Below are 23,886 nucleotides of genomic sequence, written 5' to 3'. Positions count from 1 at the left end.
TGACCCTACATATAATGGGAGACCTTGGTCTTTTTAAGCTTAAAATCTTCAACAGGTATAAATTTGACTGAGGACACACTGGCATCATTGGATCTTTCCCTTCTCTTAATTTCTGTAACAGAAATTTTTTATGTCATAAGGTTAACTAATGTTTATTAGTTACCTATGTGACTAAGCACTAAGCTAAGCACCAGGGTTACAAATAAAGGCAAAAATTACTCTCTCTTCTCAAGGACTCACAATCTAATGAGGAAGACATCAAGTAAACAACTATGTACAAACAAGATACATACAGGATAAATTGGAGATAATTAACAAAACGAGAGAGGAGGAAAATCAGAAAAGTCCTCTTGCAAAAAGTGGGACTTTCCCCAAGACTTGAAAGAATCCAGGGAAGCTGGAGTTAAGGGAGAGTGTTCTGGGCCATGAGAGACAGAAAGAAAATGCCTGGAGCTGGGAGATGGTATATTTTGTGCAAAGAATAGGAAGGAAACCAGTGTCATTGGGTCAAAGAGTAAGATTGAGGGAAGGGCATATAAGGCATACTAGAAAGGTGGTAGAAAAGTGGTTTTTAGGAGAACATAACTGACTCCATTTTCTGTTATATTTGCTGATATTAGATTTCATTGTAATCTAATAAAGCAAGTAATAGGAACTTAGCAGACTAATAAAGAAGATATTGTTTTCTTTGGTCTGGTATAAAAATCTGTGTTAAAAGTTTTTCTAAAAAAATGTGTCTTTTCCTGTCTAAGTGCTCTACACTTACCCCAAACTGCTTTATAATCTGTTTGCATAACCTACCTAGGAGAAGAAACTATTCATCTGTATATCTGTCTATCTGTCATCTTTGGGATTGTGAGAAACACATGTCTACCACTTTCTGATCATGTGTGTCACACTTTTGAATGGATAATTAAATTGTAATGTTTATGCCTGACTGAAATCCCTATTGACTTAACTAGTGGTAGTTAGCAGGGATCTTGAAAATTCTTGCACAAATACATGATCAACAAAGAGACTGCTGGCTTGGATTCTCTCAGATTCTTATCCTCAAAAATTTCCAGTATGTGCATAAAAGGTGATTTCAGCAATTTGGAAATGTCTAGAGAAGAGAAACTGAGTGATATAGTTGCAGTCTAGCACTTTTGTGCTCTAAATTGAGAAAACTATAGAAACAGGCAGGTTTTATATTTATTGTCTTACAGTTATTTCAAATTGAATTTCTCTTTTTATCTCTTGCTGCTTATTGATAATATATAAAAAATGCTGATTATTTATGTATTTGTTTCTGCCACTTTATTAAAGCTGTTAATAATTTCAAATAGTTTTTGAGTTGATTCTCTAGTATTCTCTTAATTCTTATTTGCAAAGAGTGATAGATTGCCCATTTTAAAGAATTTGAATTTATTGCTATACTAGCATTTCTAGTACAGTATTGGATAATACTAGTGATAATCAGTATTCTTGCTTTCACCTTGGATCTTATTGGGAAGACTTCTAGTTTATCCTCAATATAGATGATGCTTGCTGACAGATACTACTTATCATTTTAAAGAAAGCTCCATTTATTCCTATGCTCTCTGGTGTTTTTAATAGGAATGGATATTACATTTCATCAAAAGGTTTTTCTGCATCTATTAAGATAAATGGTCTCTTTTGTTTTTGACAGGTTAGTCTTTTCTGGTTTATATTGTCAATCAGTATCTTTTCTGCTTGAGAACACTGTGTTTCCAAGGGAAAGATCTTCTATTTCTAGTGTATCTTGGGGTAGTTATGATCATTTCAATATTATCAATTTACACCCATTTCTAGTGAATCTTGGGGTAGTTATGATCATTTCAACATTATCAATTTACACCCATGTCCTTGTCTATGAAGATTCCCTCCAATAAGGATAAAGTTCTTAAGAATTACATAAATCATTTTCTCATTTAGGAATATAATCAATTTAATCTTATTATAAACCCTTTGTGATTTCTTACTTATATTTACTTTTTTATATTTTCTTGAATTTTGTGTTTGAATGTTGGATTTTTAATTCAATTCTAATATTCAGAAATGCTTAAAAGTTCTCTATTTTATTTAATATCCATTTCTCCCTCTATAGGATTATACTGAGTTTTGCTGGGTTGATTATTCTTGTTTATAAAACCTAGCTCCTTTGCTACTTCTGTGTGATATAGAATATTTTCATACTCAACATTTAGCTCAGACAGAAATTCCTGAAATTGTCTGTGATTTAGTGCATTAGCTCTAATGAAATTAACACAAAATATCACAATTTTCATAACAGAGTCCCACTTCAGTGATTTACTACACCAGACTAGCACTTCTGGTACTTACCAAGCTCTTTTTAGGGCTGCTCATTAATCTTTGATGTCTGTCTGATTCATCCAATTCTCATCTGTGGCTCTAAGTAGCTGTAGAATGCATAGTGGCCATATCCTGGTAAACCATCTTGCCAAATTGTCTAAACCAGGTAGAGGGTAATCAGCAGTCCTCAAACCGGTTGCTGAATTTGAGTAATCTCTACCTCAAGCATGCAGCCATGAAGTTGACTAAAGCAGGCATTGTAGAGCACTTAGAACTGGGTCAGATATTAAAGACTCCAAGGTTAACTACTATATCCTGGGCCATTGCAGATCAGCCTGGCTTTTATCTTGCCACTGGACTTTAATATCTCAGGAAGAAAGAACGAGACTGATGAATTTATACAACTCAGCCTCCCTTAAATCTGGTTCATGAGTGAATCAAGACCTCACCCAAGAAGTCATTGGCCTTCTTTGAAAAAGGATAAAACCAAAAATAATTTCCATAATATTGATGTAAATTTACATGGGTTTATACTAAGATCCATAAAAGTCAGGACTATTTTTTATACAAACTTTTTATCAATGAACTTCATATAGTAGATAATGTTAATAAAATTTGTTGATTGATTCTTAATTTTATATAGTTATTATTTCTGTCTGTAAAAGATATAATTCTAATAAATAGTAAGATATAAATTTCAGTATTTATCCACTCAAAATTACAAATGTTATGGATTATATTGACTCACAAGATCAGGTGGTCAGGAAGACTCTAAATAGAGTCTTCTTTCTCTTTTGTCTTTTCTTCATCTCCTCTCCCATCTCCTTGCTGCCCAAATCCCATGGGATTTGGTACACTAGGGTACAGTACACTAGGAAGTATGACATGGCTATTTATACCAATTGGGTGAGCTAGTACTCATTCTCTTATAGCTTTATACATTTAGAAAACTTTTATTCCCTCCTAAATGTATATGTTGTTCTTTCTTTAACTCAGATCTGGTATGAGAAGGGTTCTCTAAAAATCCTTCCCTTATTCTCCCCTATCTTCTTATATCCTTTTTATACCCTTCTGGATATATATGTGTTGTTCCCTCTTTCTGGACAAGAGTAGGGTTCCAGAACTACCAACTCTTCCTCTCTGTGTCAGTTTTTTCTCTCACTTCTCATTTATATAAGATAATTACTTGTTGGAATCCTTACAAACTGCTAACTAATTAGAGTTGATCTAATCTTACAAGAAGATGTTTCGGGCAGAACCTGGAACAAGGTACTAAATAGAACTAATTAGTACAATGCTTGTGTTTACACCTTTATTCATCGGAGTTCACAAGTATGCCAGATTCACAAAGTAAACTTTGTAACTTTGGGAATTCACACCTCCCTTAAAGCTCTTAGGACCAGAGAGCACTCTGGGAGAAAACCCATAATGCCTCTCTCTGGTATCCCACAATTCATCCCTCTTGTATAAAAGAAACAGACAGAGGCTCTCGGTCAGATTTCAGCGGAATTACACCAGAAGCCCTCTCTCTGAGGCGAGGCAAGAAAGAACATATTTCACTTGGCTGGCTGGTTGCAGAAGAGAGTTCAGCTGCATTGGAGAGGAGCACTCTGGTGCAGACACAGAGCACTTGGGGAGATTTCACCGGAATGACATGAAGAGTGGTGCTGGCTCTGGAGGCTAAAGAAAGCAGAGGCAGAAGCAAAGGACAAAGCGGCAAGAGCTCTTGGAACCAAGCAGAGAGATAGACCTCTAAGCTAACTGGGCTATATTGGAGATAATAAAAGATCTGAACTTTTATCACCTGGCTGCATTTGGGAGGAAGATCACCACAATTACTCTTTTTGCTTTTTCCTGCATTATTTTGCTTTTTAGAATCACATTACATTCACTTCTAGCCCAATATTTCTTTCAAATTGCCCAATTACTAATGACAGTCTTACACCTAGGGTTTACATTCCTACATATAAAAAATAAAGTTTGTTCTTATTGAGTCCATTGAAATTAATCTTTGATGTTTACCTTATATTTCTTTTGGCTCTTATATGTCAAATGTTTTATTAACTTCAGACCTTTTTGCAATAAAAAAAAGAACAATTAAGTTTTTTAAAAAAGTATGCTTCTGTCTTTCATCAGTTCTTTTTCTGGATGTGGATAGCATTTTTCCTCATAAGTCCTTTGGATTTCTAGATAATTGTATTGTTAAGAATAGCTAAGTCATTAATAGTTCATCTCATTGCTGTTAACTGTGTACATTGAGAGAGCTAGCTCAGTGTCTGGGAAGCTCTGAAGGAAAAGTTTGGGAGAGGAGAGGTTATTAGATTATCTGTCAAAGTCTATAGACCTTTATGCTCACCTCATAGTTGTATACCTTTGAAACCTGGATAGTCTATCAGTACCAGGTTTCTGATTGCTCCCATTTGAATTGTCTTAGAAATATTCTGAATATCCTCTGCAAGATTGACTTGAGTTGCCAATCATTCAGCTCTATAATAGAGAGCACAACTTTGAGGGGCTGGTCATGTTGTTTAAATGTCAAAAGTACATTTGCCCAAAAGACTTATTTACCAAAAACTCACACAAGGCAAGCATTCATATGGAGGTCAGAAGAAATGATGCAAAGACATTCTCAAGGTCTCTGAAGAACTTGAGAATTGATTGTGAGACATGGGAGATACTGACATAAGATTGTCTAGCATGGCATGCCTACATCAGAGAAAGCACTATACTCTATGAGCAAATCAGAATTGTAGTAGTTCAAAAGGCAAGATTTGTAATTTAGAGACATCTCTACTTCAAATGGTTAATTGGACTATTTGTGCCTTACCTGTGGTAAAGCCTTCTGAGCTTGTATTGATCTGATCAGGCACAGTCAGACACACTATAGTTTGTCCTTGATGTCATGTTGGTCCTCTTGGTGAGCAAAGGACAATGACCAACTTGGTTTTTCTCATTTCACTTGGCATTAATTCATGTAAGTCTTCCCAAGTTTTTCTGAAAGCATTCTGATCATTATTTCTTACAGTACAGTAAAACTCCATTACATTCATACTACATCTTGTTCAGCTATTCCTCAGTTGTTGCACTTCTTTTTAATTTCCAATTCTTTGTCACCACAAATGAGAGCTGCTATAAATATTTTCGTGTATAAATGTCCTTTTTCTTCGCTCTCTTTGGGGTATAGATCTAGTAATGGCATTGTTAGATCAAAGTTTTATAGCCCTTTGAGTATACTTCCAAATTTCTCTCCAGAATGATTCGATCAGTTAAGAACTCACACCATATATGGAAGGTTTCAGCTGCAGGTCAAATGAAAAAGTCTCATTATTTTCAAAGGGGAACAGCAGCAAATGTTAATCCTTCTTCTTTAAAATAATTTCCATTGATAAAATCATCATTTTCTGATGTTAACAAAACTATTATCCAACAATATTGTTTAACTGAATTGGTGTCAGAAATTTTATGGGCAAGAAATTTCTTTTCCAGCTCTTTAATAGGTATGGTTTGTAGCATCTGAAGGAGCTAGATTGTATCTTCATATGAGCTACTTCCCAGGATAATAACTATTAGCATTGGACTGGAAGCAGTGCTATTCCCGAGGCTCCTGGCTTCAGGATTCTGAGATGTTTTTACTGGAATCCAAGGAAAAATAACAGTCAAAATAGTGATGGTGATTTGATTTGCTGGGCTTGTATATTGCCTTCCGTCTGTCAAGGAATCTTGCTGCTTTAGCCAAGCTGTGCTGGATGTCAATTTGTTGGTAGTTGGAGAGGATGGCTGTCCCCTTCTCTATAGAGGACTCTATAGGAGTTGCTTTCCTGGATGATTGCTATGATTAGGACTGTGTTGTGTTGCCACTTCTAAGATTTATGTCTTTTGGAGGCAGTTGGTCAGTAGTTTGTGGTAGATGAAGAAATGATGAAGGTGCCCTTCCCTCATAGAAATATCTCTTCCCTTAACAATGGCTAAAGGAGCTCAGTGGGAAGCAGGTCTGATAGTTTGATGGGGCACTCCTATTTCCCAGGCTCCTGGGCTATCTCCATCACGGTCTGATGGGAAATGATGGCCAAGGTATGGTAGTGGTCTTTTAATTGCCTAACATATGCTATTCCTTCTCTTTTTCTCAGAATACCCTGTATTTGATTTGTCTAGGGCAAGGGTCCTCAAACTTTTTAAATTGGGAGCCAGTTCACTGTCCCTCAGACTGTTGTAGTAACAACAAAAACTATGAACAAATTCTTATGCACTCTGCATATATCTTATTTTGAAGTGAAGAAACAAAATGGGAACAAATACAATATTTAAAATAAAGTAAAGTTAAATCAACAAACTTACCAGTATTTCAGTGGAAACTATGGGCCTGCTTTTGGCTAATGAGATGGTCAGTGTCTGGTTCCATATTTGTCACTGCTAGTTGTAACAAGTGATGCAAGTGTGCATCCATTAGTCTTGATCTGGTTGGAGATTTCAAACGTTTCATTCTAGAAAAAGTCTGTTCACAGACATAAGTGCTGCCAAAGATGGTTGCCATTTTGAGTGCATGGTTCCTGAGATGAGGATATGTCTCAGAGGGGAGGGATGCATAGAAATTATGAAGGCTGCTTGACTTGAATACGTCTTTCAGAGAGTCACAATTCTGCAGTTCAGCCAATTCCATTTGGTAAATTGTATCCACATTTTCAATGTCAATAGAAAATGGGTTACGGAAAAGCTGTATGTCCTGTTCATGGAGATGAAGCTCTTTAAATCTTAACTGGAACTCCTTTTGCAATTTTTCCAGTGAATCCACATGTATTTTGTTTGGGAATGCAATCAACAGTTTTTCTTCTAACAGATTTTGAGTTATGGGGAGATGGCAGAAGTTTTCCTCCTTCACTTGTTTGATGAGGAGGCTTAATTTTACTTCCAATGCTTTGACATGTGATTGCATATCACAGATGAGCTTCCCCTTTCCTTGAAGTTGCATATTGAAATTGTTAAGTAGCTCTGTTACATCTGTCAGAAAGGCAAGGTGCCATTTCCATTCTGCATCATTGAACTCTGGTACCTCTTTGTTTTTTGAAAGCAGAAAAGTTGTAATCTGTGGCATTAAGTCATAGAAACGTTTCAAAACTCTCCCTCGACTCAGCCAATGGACTTCTGTGTGATATAAAACATCTTCATACTCAACATTTAGCTCAGACAGAAATTCCTGAAATTGTCTGTGATTTAGTGCATTAGCTCTAATGAGGTTAACACAAGATGCCACAATTTTCATAATAGAGTCCCACTTCAGTGATTTGTTGGTGGATGAGGCAGTGTATGGCTATTGGATGAGAATAGTTATGTTTGTCCATGTCTTGGTTAATGCAAGCAATTACTCCTTTCTTAGACCCAACCATACTAGGAGCACCATCAGTTGTCACTCTGGCTAGTTTAGCCCAGTCCAGCTCCAAACCATTCATAGTTTGGCAAACCTTTTCATAGATATCCTCTCCTGTAGTTGTTCCTTTGATGCTTTGCAGTGCAGGAAGCTCTTCTATGACTTCAAAATAATCATTCATCCCATGAATAAAAATTAAAAGTTGTGCAGAATCACGAACATCATTGCTTTCGTTGAGTGCCAAGGAAAAATATGAAATTTTTTTAATGGAGTTTTTTTGCAAATGCTGATGCAGATTGTCTCCCATTTCTTCAATCCTCTATGTAATTGTAGGTACTGAAAGATTCACTCTACTAAATAAATTGGCCTTCTCTGGACACATCTCTTTGGCAAGAGAAAGAAGGCATTCTTTAACAAATTCTCCCTCCATAAATGGTCTGCCAATGCATGCTATTAGCCTGGCAACTTGAAAACTTGCTCACAGTGATGAAATATTTAGCTGCTTCTGCTTCACAAAAGTATTTTGCTGAGTTGTCAATGTATTTTTCAGTTTTAATATTTTATCTTTTCTCACTTCTCCAACCAAACAATCATATTTATCTTTATGTTGAGTTTCATAGTGTTGACGCAAATTATATTCTTTGAACACAGAATATAGTGTCTGGCATATCAGACATACAGCTCTTTCCTTGTACTGCATGAAAAAGTAATCATAAGTCCACTGTTCTTTGCATATCCTACACTCCGAGTCAATTTTTCTTTTTCTTGACATCATTATTTCATAGGGATTCCAAATTTCTATTAGTAAAATACCAATATATATATACAGTGCTACAAAAACAATATACCAGCAATAACTTTGCCCACACTTATGCTTAACTTCCAGACTCATGTTTTTTGATCTAATGACAATGGCCTCCTATGTATTCTGAAAACAAGATACTCTCCTGACATTGGTCACCCTCAGTCCCAGAATACTCTCTCTCCTTTGCTCTACCTATTGTTCTTCTTAGCTTCTTTTAAGCTAAATACAGACTACATACAGACTGCAGTGCCCAACTTCCTCCAAGCTGCCTCTGCACTGTGATGCCTCTGTTTCCTGCACTCTCTCTCCAGCTCTTTGCGCTCCTGCTTCCAACCTTCACTGCTGCAGTGAATTCCCCCTGCAGCGGCCGTGACATGCGCAGCATGCACTGTACATCCCCCGCACCTGTCTGTTGTGGTGGCTGCCATTACTGTACAAGGCTGCGGGCCGTCAGTTCTCCATCTTCTGCATCTCTCCTCTCCCTTCTTCACACCACACACCCCAGCCTGGGAATTCACCTCACCTCAGTATCGCCTCACACTCTGTCTCCACCTCCTCAGCCCAGTGCCAGAAGTGTGCATTGTCAACGCAAATTTAGGTCAAATGTCACTTTTGGTCTGATTTTGCCATAACCTGGCTAGGCCATATAAATGTCCTCAGCAGGCTGCATGTGACCAGGACTTCTGATCTAGGATTACACTGCCAATATGTATCAGATGTGGGACTTGGACTCATGTCTTCCTGATTGTAAGGAATGTCCATCCTTGAAGTCCCACAGCTTTACTATTTATCTTAATTAAAATGTCCTTGAAAAATTCTGCTTATGGCAGAAATTTCAGATACTGGTACATTTATGAAAAATATTCATGAAAGTCACTCAAATTGAGTTGTAATCTACATTATAGCAGGGAATATCTGTATTGACAAATTCATAGATCTATTGAAATAGTGCAGATCAGGCTAAGAAGGGACCTTAAAGATTCTAAACCTAAATACACCCCCATCCAATTTATTGCTAAGGCCTGATAATTTTACCTTTGTAACATCTTTCAAATATATTCTCTTCCCTCCTCTGACACTACTGTATTTTAGTGCAGGTTTTTATCATTTCATTTCTGGAATATTGTAATAGCTTGCCTGGTGTACAAGTCTCTTTATCCCAATCCATCCATTTAGCCACTAAGATGATTTTTCTAAAGTGCAGGTCTGATCTTGTTACCCTCATTCCTCACTCAAAAAACTCAAGTGACTTTTAGTTACCTGCAGGATCAAATCTGAAATGCCTTATTTGGCATTCAAAACCCTGCATCATCTTACCCCTCTCCTACCTTCTTAGTCTTATGCTTAACTTCCAGACACATGTTTTTTGATCTAATGACAATGGCCTCCTATGTATTCTGAAAACAAGATACTCTCCTGACAAAGTCCCAGAATACTCTCTCTCCTTTGCTCTACCTATTGCTCTTCTTAGCTTCCTTTAAGGCTTGACTAAAATCCTGTCTTTTACTGGAAGCTTTCCCCCAGCCTCTGTTAATTTTGATGCTTTCCTTCTCTTAATTATTTCCTATTTACCCTGTATATAGTTTGCTCTAAATATATTTGTTTGCAGGTTGTCTCCTTCACTATAAGCTTCTTGAGGACTGTTTTTTTTACCTTTTTTGTATCTCTAGCAGTTAGCACAGTGCCTGTCATATGATAGTCTCTTAATAAATGTTTATTGATTGAATAGATAATTAAATCCATGTAAGCTGATAAAAGTCATCAAGAGTTTTAGTAGAGTGTCAGCATATTCACAGATAAGGAATATGATATGGATGATGAACCAGCAAAGAAGAGTGAGAAAATTAGACAGAAAAACAAAGAGAAAACAGTGTTATAAAAAACAGAGAGAAGAGAATCCAGGAAGAAATGATAGTCAATTGTATCAAATGCCCCAGAGAAGTCAAGGATGAGCTCTGAGAAAAAGCCATTAGATTTGGCAATTAAGGGATTATTAGCAACTTTGGAGAGAGTAATTTCATATGAAAAATAAGGTCTGAAGTCAGATAGCATATGGCTTAATGGAAAGCAAAAGAAGTAAGTAATAAAGGTTGTAAGTAATAATCTGGTATCCTTTCTACTACATTACTTTTGGGGGTCATCAAAATCCTACTATGAAGTTTTATCGTTTTACACCCTACCTATTTATAAAGCTAAATCCAAACACGTTCACTATTTTACTGTTAAATTGTATCCCACTCTTCATGACACTATTTGGGATTTTCTTGGCAAGAATACTAAAGTGGCTTGCCATTTCCTTCTCCAATTAATTTTGCATATAAGGGAACTCAAGCAAACAGGGTTAAGTGACTTGCCCAGGATCATTCTGAGGGCAGCTTTGAACTCAGGAAATATGAGTCTTTCTGACTCCAGGCTCATTGATCAATCCATTGTACCACTTAGTTGCTCTATTCAATATTTAGATTATACTATTTGAATAATTTTTTTGGCCAAGGGTTTTTTCTGTATCATTTTTGATAGATAATATATAAATAGAAGAAAATACAGAAAATGAAATGTATCTTTTTTCTTTTTCTTTTTAAAATTTTATTAAACCTTTTTATTTACAAAACATATGCATAAGTAATTTTTCAACAATGACCCTTACAAAACTTTCTGTTCCAAATTTTTCCCTCCTTTCCTCCACTCCAGCCCCTAGATGGCAGGTCGTCCAATACATGTTACATATGTTAAAAATATATGTTAAATCTAATATATGTATGCATATTTATACAATTATCTTAGTGCACAAGAACAATCGGATCAAGAAGAAAAAAAATTTCCCCTTATTACTGCTTTGGCTGTATCCCACAAATTTTGATATGTTGTCCCATTATTGTTGTTTTCTTGGAAGAAATTATTAATTGTGTCTATGATTTGCTGTTTCACCCATTCATTCTTTAGGATGAGATTATTTAGTTTCCAATTACTTTTTGGTCTATTTTCTCCTGTTCTTATATTGCATGTGATTTTTATTGCATCATGATCTGAAAAAAAAAAAGAATTTATTATTTCTGCCTTTCTGCATTTGATTTTGAGTTAAGTTTTATGAGCCACTGAGAAGAAAATATATTCCTTTCTGTCTCCGTTCAATTTTCTCCAAAGATCTATCATACTGAACTTTTTTTTTTTTTAACATTTTGTTTATCTCCTTAACTTTTCTTATTTTGTCTTTCAATTTATCTAGTTCTGAGAGAACAAGGTTGAGATCCTCCAGTGTAGTTTTGCTATCTATTTCTTGAAAAGTATATTTCTGCTATGAGCATACTAAGAAAATGCAGGTATAATTTGATATTATTATAATATGAAAAAGAAACTAGAGGTGGAAAGGGGATCACACTGGAAAAAGAGGAAAAAGGAGGAAAAATAAGGGAAATTACATCTTATGAAGAGGGAAAGAAAACCTATTATAATTGTGGCTCCTCGGTATTTGAATTATTTCTGTCTGGCTGCTTGCAATATCTTTTCCTTGGTGCGATAGTTCTGAAATTTAGCCATGATATTCCTTGGTGATTTAATTTTGGGATCTCTTTCAGGAGGTGATCAGTGAATTCTTTTGATGGTTATTTTACCTTCTGATTCTACAATATCAGAGTAGTATAATGAAATGTATCTTAAAAACTTAGTAAAGAGATGACTAAATGGGGACTACTAACCATTTCATGACAAAAATCTTTAGGCAGCTGAGGAATTGAAGGAAAGTTGACTAAAGATATATATTGTAAGCAAATCAACAAACATTTATTAAGTATTTAGTATGTAGTAAACTTGAACACTAGAAAATATAGATTTGGAGAAAGAATATATATTGATATCTAGGTGGAGCAGTGGAGAGATCACTGGGTTTGGTAGCAGGAAAACTTCTTGAGTTCAAATTCAAGCCTCAGATACTCATTGTTGTGTTAATTCGGGAAAGTCACCTAACCCTCTTTGCCTCAGTTTCTCACTTCTAGAATGAGCTAGAGAAGAAAATGGGAAAGTTCTTCAATATCTTTGCCAATAAAATCCCAAATGATATCGCAGAGTGTCAGGCATGATTGAAATGACTGAGTAGAAACAACAATGAGGTAATATAGAGATTGAGTATTTAATGAAATAGAAGTGTATTCAGATAAAAGCATAACTATTGATACATAATATCCAAATATACTGTATGGAACGGACATGCACTATTACATCATGTAGGAATAGAAGTGAAAATTATGATGCAGTTTATTTTGTCTTTCTATTTATATTTCAGATGCATTTGGTGCTTGATGAAGAATATTTCCCGATATGTCACAGACATTAAACTTTTGCCTCCCAATATAAAAGATAAGATGATTAAAATTATGAGTTTTCAAGGGCGAATAACAGATTCCAATATTAGTGAGGTAAGAATATATAAACTGTTCAAAGTTAAAGTAATTATATATTAGATTTAATTATACTGGGAATAATAACTTTTAAAAATGTACTTGAACATCAGCTTTTTTTTCAGTTCAACAAAGTGTTTATATTTGTTGACTACTCCTACATTTCTTTTAGTTGATTTCTTGACTTCTTATTTAACTCCTTCACCTCATGAAGTTCATTACACCTCATGAAGTTCATTAGACTCCACTGTTTCTGAACCAGTGCCAAGTTTTTCTTTTCCTTTTTTTGTTATAATAATATTTTTTAATTTTTCAAAATACATGCAAAGATAGTTTTCAATATTCAGAACCCTTGCAAAACTTGAGTTTCAAATTTTCTCCTTCCCTTCCTCTTTCCCTCTCCTTTAGATAGCAAGTAATAAAATATACATTAAACAGGAGCAGTTTTCCTAAGAATATTTCCACATTAATCATGCTAAACAAGAAAAATCATATCAAAAGGGGAAAAAAATGAGAAAAAACACCAAAGCAAACAAACAATAATAAAAAAAAAAATGGTAGAAATAACTATGCTGTGATCCACATTCAGTTTTCATAGTTTTCTCTCTGGATGCAAATGGCTTTTTCCATCACAAGTCTACTGGAATTGCCTTGAATCACTTCATTGTTGAAAAGAGCCATTCAGTCGATCATCACATAATCTTATTGTTGCTATGTACAATGTTCTCTTGGTTTTGGTCAGTGTCAAGCTTTTCTAGCTTATTTTCCCTCACAACAACGCTTATAGCCTCTTTCAAAACCTCATATCTTTGCAAACCTTTTCCTTTTCCTACTTATGTGTTCTGTATCTTTTAACTACCTAGTCTATCCACTTTCTCTAAGTAATCATATTTACTATGATACTTGAGAATTAGGGACATTAAGAAACTGAAATTGTTAGTGAACAGCTGTGCCAGTGGTCAGAATTTGTGTTCTAGAAAACAGGTAGAGAATTGATATGGTGAAAGGGAGCTGCTCCTGTATGGAGGAACCAAATTGGTGGATGTACATATAGTAGTGTTAAAATGCTATGTTTTCTGTGATGACACTATTGACATTGTTTTTTTCTGAGTACATATGAATGAATATATAGTTTTTGCACTTATTTAACAAATCTATTTTGCTTAATCCTACTGAAATCAGATTATGTAATTACTGTTTTTTTAAATTGTTTTAATAGTTCTTAAAAGAATATCAGTGCTTAAATATGCAATACATATTTTTGCCTTACCTTGTTTTTGACTTCAGAAATTACTCCCTTTTTTATTTTTAATAGTATTTCATTTTTCCCCCATTTTATCTGTCAAGAAAAATTTTAGCATTTATTTTACAAAATTTTGAGTTCTAAATTTTTCTCTCTCCCTTCCCATTTTCCCTTCTTCTCTTCTGAAGATGACAGGCAATTTGATGTAATTTATACATGTGCTATCATGTAAAACATCCTTGCATATTCATCACAGTTATGAAAGAAGAAACAAATCAAAAGGAAGGAAAACATGAGAGAATAAAATAAATGAAAAAAAAAATACTTTGCTTTACATTCAGAGTTCATAATTTCTTTATCTAAATATGGAAACAATTTTCCTTTGTGAGTCTTTGTACTTATTTTATTTTCTACTTTTAAATCTGTATAAAATATTAATTATCTCCCTATAAAGGAGACATAGAAGAAATGGAAAATTAAGTATTTATCTTGATGGAATAGAAAGAATGACTTCCTTTTTTCAGCCTCATGTTATTCTTTGAGAATTATGCCTATAAAAGTAAAAATAGCACAAAACGTCAAGAATATAAAGATTTCTTCTGATAAATAAAGAAGCAAAACAACTTTCTTGTTATAGGTGAAGAGGAAAGAATGATGATTTTTAAAATATCAAGATTTTTAAATATTTTCTCTCATAAAAATGACACCAAAATATTTTGTAGAATTCACTATTTACTTCTTATCATCCCATGGAACTACTTTGTTAATCTTTGTCATTGTTTTTTATATTTAAGAAACTGAAAAAAATAAAAATTTCTGCATAAAAATATCCTTTGTGTCTATTCAGTACTTTTGGGGGAATTTGAACTTTTTTCCCCCACATTCTAACTCAAAGATTTTTTTCAAAAGAAGCCAAAGAAAATAGATTCAGTGAATATTTTAATCAGTCAATCAAAAAATCTGTGATCCAGATAATGTACTAAATATTGGGGATACAAAAATGGGCAAAAGCCAGTCCCTGCCTTCAAGAAACTTAAAATCTTACAAGAGAGAAAACAAACAAATCTATACAAAGAAGCTATATATACAGGATAAATAGGAAATAATTGAGAGAAAGAAGGGTTGGGTAAGGCTTCTTGAAGCAAATTTATTTATGTAGAAGACATTTTTTAAGTTCCTACCACTAGGCTACAAAGACAAAAATGAAACAGTCCTTATTCTCCAGCAATTTATATTCTACTGGGGGATGTGCGCTCTTTATGCAAGGGGTAGTTAAAAAAGGGAGACCATTAACATTTCAGAGCTCATCAGCAAAAGCTTCACAGTGGAAATAGGGCATGTCACCCAAGTCTTAAGGGATAAAAAAGAAAGATACAAACTTTAATAATCAAAATATAGTTCATGTTATTATATAGAGAAACAAAATGGAATAGCGGGCTTAGAATCAGGAGATCTGAGTTTGAATCCCAATTTGGACATTAGCTGTGTGATCTTGGACATGTTTTATAACCTCTCAGAACCTCAGTTTCTTAGTCTGTCAAATAGAGATAATCATTCATTAATTGTGAGAAAAGTACTTACAAATCTTAAAATGTTTTATGTGTGAATTATCATGAGCAAATTATACTTTTATGATTTCTGAATTTTAACTGTTATATTCAGTATGTTTAGTATTCAGTATTGGGAGTATTCTGGTAGAGTGGGTTGCTAAATTTAAAGCTCTCCTGATTTCCCCCACAAATAGAACAAATTTGTACCTCAGGTCAAGCATAGTCTAGTGAAAACTCTAGAAGACTTGGGGCAGAACTGGGGTCTTCTAGCTATAACCTGAGAAGATCTGAAGAAAGGCCCACGTTGGGGATTAACCTGTCTGAAGTTCAAACATCTCTGGGCTAACTGCCTGAAGCCTCAGCAAGAACTATAAAGATTCTCACCTCCCCATCTGTTTGTGGCATCAGGATTTGAGTCCGGGAAGACTTAAGTGAATCTTGATTTACTGGGAACACTGGGTCCAGCTGTGCTGCTGAGGCACCACCCTGGGTGAGAAGGAACCAGCACCTGATGAGTGCAGAAGCAGTGGGACAGGGGCACTACTGGCTGTGGCCACTTGTAGGAATCTGGGGTACCAAACAAATTGGAGAGCTGAAGGGAAGCTTGAGACACCATTTCCCCACCCCACATTACAGATGCTTACACTAATAACTTTTATTTAAAAAAAAAATGAACCAGCAAATAAAAAAGAATCTCACCATTGAAACATATCATGGGACCAGGATGACCTGGATTCATTTTCAGAGGACACTTTAGTTTAAAAAAAAAAAAAAAAAAGCTTCTTCCGCAAAGAGTAAAATGGTTCTCTACCCAGAGAGAATTTGTAGAAGAACTCAAAAAGGAATTCAAAAATCAAACGAGAGACAGTGAGGGAAAAACTAAAAAAAAAACAATTTAAACCATCTAAGAAAAACAAGAAGCTTATGAAAAAACTTGATTACCTAAAAAAAGGGGTACAGAGTCTCATAGAAGAAAATAATGTTTTGAAAATTAGAATTGGGCTAGAGGAAGCCAGCGAAGCTATGAGAGACCAAGAAATAACAAACCAGATTATAAAGAATGAGAAAATGGGACAAAATATGAAACATAAGAAAAACAATCTGGAGAACAGATCAAGAAGAGAAAATATAAGAATAATTGGACTGCCAGAAAGTTATTACCTTTTTGGTAATAACTTTAAAGATTAAAGTTATTTAATTTTTTGTAAAGATTTGGAGAATCTTGACACAATAATACAGGCAAGAATCCAAAAAATTGTCCTGGAATGATAAAACATGTGGGGAAAGTAAAAATAGAAAAAATGGGAATATTATTGCTGAATTTTGCAGGAAACAAGAAAAAAACAATTAAAATATGCTGGAGCTACAGCAGCTACAATAAAAGACCACAGGTCCTAGAATCATATCTACTGACAACCAAAAGAACTAGGCCAGCGACCAAAAATATCATATCCAGCAAAATTATCTATAATCCTGAATGAGAAAAAAAGATACATTCAACAAATTTGTAGATTTTCAGGACTTTCTATTAACCAAACTTGAATTTAACAGAAAATTTAACATATAAGTGCTAACATGAAAGATCAATTTTAAGAAACTTGATGTGGCAAACTGTTTAAACATGGACAATTTATTTTTAAAATATGTGTGTGTTTATAACATATATACACACATGCATGTATATAAAATTCCCATCAATCATGTGTTGGCTCAAAAGAAAGATTGTCAGAGTTAAAGTAAAAATAGCAATCATATTATATAAATGAGATGCAAAGGAAGAATAGATACAGAATAGATATGTATTAGAGGGGAGAGAGAGGTGAGCTTGTAGTTCTAAAAACCTACTCACATAGGGAATGGATTCAATAGATTACACTACCTATATACCATGAAGGGTACAACACCCTCCAAAATCTGTGAAGAAATAAGGGGGAAAGATGGGTGGATGAGGAAGCAAAGGGTGAGGGAAGAAGAATCCAAAGGATCCTTGGGTGGAGGGAAGTTAAGTAATAGCAAGGCAAGTTATGGCGCAGAATTTAGTTAAAGAGGCAACAAGGATAGGAAAGAGCTTTTTTAAAGGCTGTACTTAAAATTAGTTTAATTGGAAGTGGTGGAGGGGGATGAAAGGGAAGAAAAAGAATAAAGTAAATAAGGAGAGCAGAAAAGAACCAAAGAACAATTTACAAGGAAGTAAAGAAAAAATGGTCATTCATGAATATAATTTCTTCTGCTAATCTATGTACTTTCTTGATCTGGTCATTTGTTGTTCTATAGTTTGAATCCTCTCTGATGTTCTGCTGAGCACATGATAATGTTTTGTTTTGCTTTATTTTGTTTTGTATTTTTTTCTATTTTCCTTTTTTTCTTACTCTTTTTTCAAATATAAAAAGGAAAAAAAGAAATATATTCAGTATTTCCTAATTTTAAATAAAACCAAGTATTATATGGAAAAACTCATATCTTTCTTGGTTTTCAGGTTTTTGCTGTAGCAGAATTATAGTAAAAATATAGGCTGCTTGAGGACAAGGACTTTCATTTTTTAAATTCCCACTATCTAGCACAGTGCTTAGCAGATAAGTACCATAGAAATGCTTGTTGAATGACTGAATCACATTAGCATTGGGTAAATTCTAAAGAATGCATTGATTCAGACTTATATGGGTCCTTTCCAAAAAAATTGCATTTTTATTAGTAACAATTATATCAAAATGTAAGAATAAATTTTTTGGTCTTAAAAATAATTCCTTTACTGTTACTCTTAATCCTAATCCATCTTTCTACCAGGATTTCTTAAACTTTTTCCATTCACAACCTATTGTTGTCCAAGAAATTTTTACATGACTCTAGATACATAGATATATAAAAAAAAGTATACAAATCAAACATTTACTGATAATAAACCATAAAGAGATTTATTTTATTTTTTAAATAATCACTTTTTATTTTTAAAATAATTATGAATTTCAAAATAATTGCAAATTTTCAAAATTTGCAAAACCTTGTTCCAAATTTTTCTTCCTTCCTTTCCCCCATCCTTTCCCTTAGATAAGAAAGTAATTCAATATATGTTCAACACATGTAATTCTTCTATACACATTTCCACATTTATTGTGCTGCACAAGAAAAATCAGATCAAAAAGGGGAAAAATTGGGAAAACAACAAGAAGAAAAGTAGAAAATATTATGTTGTGATCCACATTCAGTCCCCACAGCCCTCTTTCTGGATGCAGATGGCTTTTTCCATCACAAGTTTATTGTAATTGGCATGAATCTTCTCATTGTTGAAAAGAGCCATGTCCTGGGGCATCTAGGTGGTGCAGTAGGTAGAGTACCAGCCCTGAAGTCAAGAGGACCTGAGTTCAAATGTGACCTCAGACACTTAACACTTCCTAGCTGTTTGATCCTGAACAAGTCACTTAATCCCAGTTGCTTCAGCATGCCCCTCACCAAAAAGAAAGAAAATGAAAAGAGCCATGTCCATCAGAATTGGTCATCACATAATCTTGTTGTATACAATGTTCTTTTGGTTCTACTCACTTCACTTAGCATCAGTTTGTGTAAGTTTCTCCAGGCCTTTCTGAAATCATCCTGCTGATTATTTCATATAGAACAATACTATTCCATAACATTAATATATGATAGCTTATTCTTCAACCATTCTTCAACTGAAGGGCATCCATTTAGTTTACAGTTCCTTACTACTACAAAAAGGGCTGTTAACAAACATTTTTGCACATATGGGTCCTTTTCCCTTTTTTTTTTTTTTTTTTTATTATCTTTTTGGGATACAGATCCAGTAGAGACACTGCTGGTTCAAAGGGGATGCACAGTTTGATAGCCCATTAATTCCAAATTGCCATCCAGAATGGTTGGATCAGTTCACAATTCCACCAGCATATGTATCAATGTCCCAATTTTCCCAAATCCCCTATAACATTTATTGGTATTTTTTCCTGTCATCTTGGCCAATCTTAGAGGTTTACCTCGGAATTATCTTAATTTGCATTTCTCTGATCAATAGTGATTTAAGAGCATTTTTTCATATGACTAAAATGGTTTTAATTTCTTCATTTGAAAATTGGCTATACATATCCTTTGACCATTTATCAATTGGAGAATGGCTTGTATTCTAATAAATCTGAATCAAATACTCTTGGATGTAAAAATTTTTTCCCAATTTTTTGTTCTAATTTTGTCTGTATTGGTTTAAGTTCATACAAAAACATTTTAACTTAATATAATCAAAATTATCCATTTTGCATTTCATAATGTCCTTTAGTTCTTTGGTTATAAATTCTTTCCTTCTCCACAGATCTCAGAGGTAGACTGACTATCCTTGTTCTCCTAATTTGTGTGTGTGTGTGTGTGTGTGTGTGTGTGTGTGTGTGTATGTGTGTGTGTGTTGTGTGTGTGTGTGTGTGTGTGTATAAAACCCTTATAGTATAACCCTTTATGTCTAAATCATGAACCCATTTCAATCTTATCTTGGTATAGGATGTTAAATGTTGGTCAGTGCTTAGTTTCTGCTATATTATTTTCCAGTTTTCCTAGCAATTTTTGTCAAACCCAAACCCGAGATCTTTGGGTTTTTCAAACACTAGATTACTATAGTCATCGACTATTGTGTCTTGTGCAGCTAACCTATTCCACTGATCAACTACTTATTTCTTAGCTAGTGTCAAATAGTTTTGAGGACTGCTGCTTTGTAATAGTTTTAGTTCTGGTACAGCTAAGCTACCTTCATTTGCATTTTTTTTTCATCAATTCCCTTGAAATTCTGAAATTCTTGACCAAAATTTTATTCTTTCAGATGAACTTTGTTATCATTTTTTTTCTAGTTCTGTACAGTAATTTCTTGGCAGTTTGGTACACACTGAATAAGATGATTAATTTAGGTAGGACTGTCATTTTTATTTAGAGCTAACTTTACTTATGTGGAAAGTGTTTTGTAATTGTGTTCATGTAGTTCCTGATTTTGTCTTAGCAGATAGACTTCCAAATAGTTTAAGAGAATTATTTTAAAGCAATTCTTTGGTATACATATAATTTTACCCCTTATTAAAGATGAAAACACATTTGCATTCTAATGAGATGGACACACTTTTACATAACGAATCAAATTTTAGCAGAATATTTGATATATTTTCCTGTTGCCAAATTTTTTGCAACCCTCACATTCAATTATGTGATGAGGTCACAACCCACAGTTTAAAAAGCTTTGCGCCATACTTTACCATCTTGGTATTATGTATTGCTTTGATGGTGGTAGATAGATTATTTTTTAGATTTCAGTCATTGGTTTTTCTACCTTGTAGTTAGCAGATAAATAAAATAGTAATTGCTTACTATGTGCCAAGAATTGGAGGCACAAAATCAAGACCATCCATTCCTCTAAGGAACTTATATTCTAGTGTGGAAAGACAACATATAAAAGTGAGCTGGAAGTGAGGTAAGGAGAAGAGTACCGCTACAGTTCCATGGCAGATATAGTTCAGGATAATCCAGAAATTGATGTGAAGTTCTAGGTAACAGCAAGATAAAACAAATTAGATTAGATCTGAATAACACAGGAACAGAATCCAGTTTAACAGTGGGGAGGGCCTGGAGGTGATAGAAAAGATGTGGAATAGGCTTGGAAATTAATATTAAGTGCAATTTCCATAAAGTTGCTAGAATTACCGTTACTTTTGTCGAGTCAATAATTGGGAAGATAGCCTGGATGGGAAGAGGGGATATGGCTTTGACCACCTGTTCAATTAAAAAAAATTACCAAACTTATATACATATATGATGTTGGAGACAGGAAACAAAGAGCCAAGAAGAACGTGACTACCTGTGCATAAACTCTGATACGGTTAGCTAAAACCTTATTGTGAACAAACAATACGTCCTAAATTCCTGAGACAAGATAATGTGTGTCCCAGGAAATTGGCCATATCCGCCCAGGAACTAGATAATGAGTATGCCCCATGATGTCAGCCACACCTGTGGTCTGACATTCTTCTCTTTACATTGCAACCCCCCACCCAGAAAACGCAGGCAGTCAAACCATATATAATTAAGCACCTTTGTTCAATAAATGAGACTTTTTCCACCGCAATGTAGTCTCCCTCCTCCTTCTCGCCCGTTTCTCTTACAGGTCTTAGTCGTTTCCTCGACACCCCACTAATGACGAGGTCCTGGTGGACAGGACAATATATGGTTTGTAAAGTGCTCTAAATGCCTATTTGAACTGTTCAAGAATTCTGTGAGTTACTACAGATATTATTTCTATTTTACAGATGAGGAAATGGTCAGAAAGAGTAGGAGTCTAGTGTCAGATGGGATTTGAGCCAAACACTCTTTGTTCTAGGAAAGGCCTTCTTTCATTTAACTCCTATACCACAAAACAAAAGATTTCAAAACATCCCTCTTCTAAACCTTCATGCATCCTATCAGTCTTTCTTCTTGTGACTTTTTAACCTTCAAATTTTTATCCTCAAATTAATGTTAATTTGAATCTGATTTTACCTATATAAAAATGTAAGTTGAGGGATTATTCAGTATAATTTTTTATGTTCTTGTTACTCATTTTCAGGGATCTTGTCTATAGATACAACAAATGAAATTTTACAAGAAATTACATGTAACATTTACTAACAAGGTTAGAGAACAAAGAAAGAAAAACTGTAATCTTTTAAAGTTATGTGTGTGTATATATATGTTATACACACACACACATATAATTATATATATATAAACACATATAATCATATATACATAATTGTCTCATGAAACTGAGGGAAATATCTCCAGAACTGAATTTATAAATTTATCTAAATACCTGGTTTAATGAAAAATTACTTTTTCAAAAATAGATTTTGCACCCTGAAGTGGAGTTTCTAGATCTCCGAAGCTGTGATATTTCAGATATTGCATTATTACAACTTTGTAACTGCAGGAAACTGAAGAAATTAAATTTAAATTCCTCAAAAGAAAACAGGATTTCTGTAACTTCAGAAGGTATGTTTTTAAATATTGATTAAATTGATTATGATTATTGACTTATTCTTTTCCCTTTGTTAAGTCATTTTTTTAAAAGATCTAAGAGTAGGGGCAACTAGGTGGCACAGTGGATAGATCACCAGCCCTGAAGTCAGAAGGACCTGAGTTCAGATGGTCTCAGAAACATAACACTTCTTAGCTATGTAACTCTAGGTAAGTCATTAATCCCAACTGGCTCAGCAAACAAACAAAAAAGATCTAAGAGTAGTCTGTTAAGAATTGACATAATTATTCCATTTTGTTCTGCACTCACCACTTTTGCTATATATGACCTCTGAATGAACTTTGTAACCTATTCAACAATACTGGTTTCCCTCCATGTCTTTTTTCCTCCCCTAATCAACACCAAAGATAATGATTGTTTTTGTTTTTTGTTTTTTGTTTTCATCCTTTTTTTAATTATAGTTTTTTTTATTTACAAGATATATGCATGGGTAATTTTTCAGTATTGACTATTGCAAAACTTTTTATTCCAATATTTCCCCTCCTTCACTCCCCCCTCCTCCAGATGGCAGATAGACCAATACATGTTAAATATGTTAAAGTATATGTTAAATACAATATATGTATACATATCCATACAGTTATTTTGCTGTACAAGAAAAATCAGACTTTGAAATAATATACAATTAACTTGTGAGGAAATCAAAAATGCAGGCAGACAAAAACAGAGGGATTGGAAATGCTATGTAGTGGTTCACATTCATTTCCCAGAGTTCTTTCTTTAGGGGTAGCTGGTTCTATTCATTATTGAACAAATGGAACTGATACCAAAGATAATTATTTAAAAAAAAAAAAAAAGAGTACTTCAATATGCCAAGGGCATCTTCTTTCCTTTATCTTATCTCACAAGTGATATATAATCCCCTTTCACTAACACATTCCTTTTTGTCTCCTGTAACTATTGACAATATTCTCTTCAACTATTTTCCCTCTCTCTTTGTCTAATGTTACATATAAATATTACTGACCAATTTTTCAGAGATACACATCAATTGCTTGGTAGAGTATATTTCACCCTGAGTATGTAAGTTGAAGTGGACCCAAGGAGAACTGGTACACATATTATGGAGAGAAGAAAGAAGAATCTATTTAGAGGAGCAGTTGACTTTTTTTTAATTTTCTTGGACAAATACATAAAACAAAATACATAGGATTAGGAAGGAAAATAGTTT

At 34.2% G+C, this 23,886-nt stretch overlaps 1 protein-coding gene across 3 annotated transcripts in view; it reads left to right on the top strand.

Moving 5' to 3' along the window:
• AMN1 (antagonist of mitotic exit network 1 homolog) overlaps window positions 1–23,886 on the top strand; it is a 66,976-nt gene that overhangs the window by 3,609 nt on the left and 39,481 nt on the right. For all 3 annotated transcript variants that reach the window (XM_051962802.1, XM_051962803.1, XM_051962801.1), the window contains exons 2-3: window positions 12,760–12,892; window positions 22,525–22,669. In XM_051962802.1, coding sequence (XP_051818762.1) covers window positions 12,760–12,892; window positions 22,525–22,669 — 278 coding nt within the window. The remainder of the gene's footprint in view (window positions 1–12,759; window positions 12,893–22,524; window positions 22,670–23,886) is intronic.

The sequence above is a fragment of the Antechinus flavipes genome, chromosome 5, assembly GCF_016432865.1.
Source record: "Antechinus flavipes isolate AdamAnt ecotype Samford, QLD, Australia chromosome 5, AdamAnt_v2, whole genome shotgun sequence".
Classification (NCBI taxonomy): Eukaryota; Metazoa; Chordata; class Mammalia; order Dasyuromorphia; family Dasyuridae; genus Antechinus; species Antechinus flavipes.
Note: the sequence above shows the minus strand (reverse complement) of the source record. Positions and strands in the feature narration are given on the sequence as shown.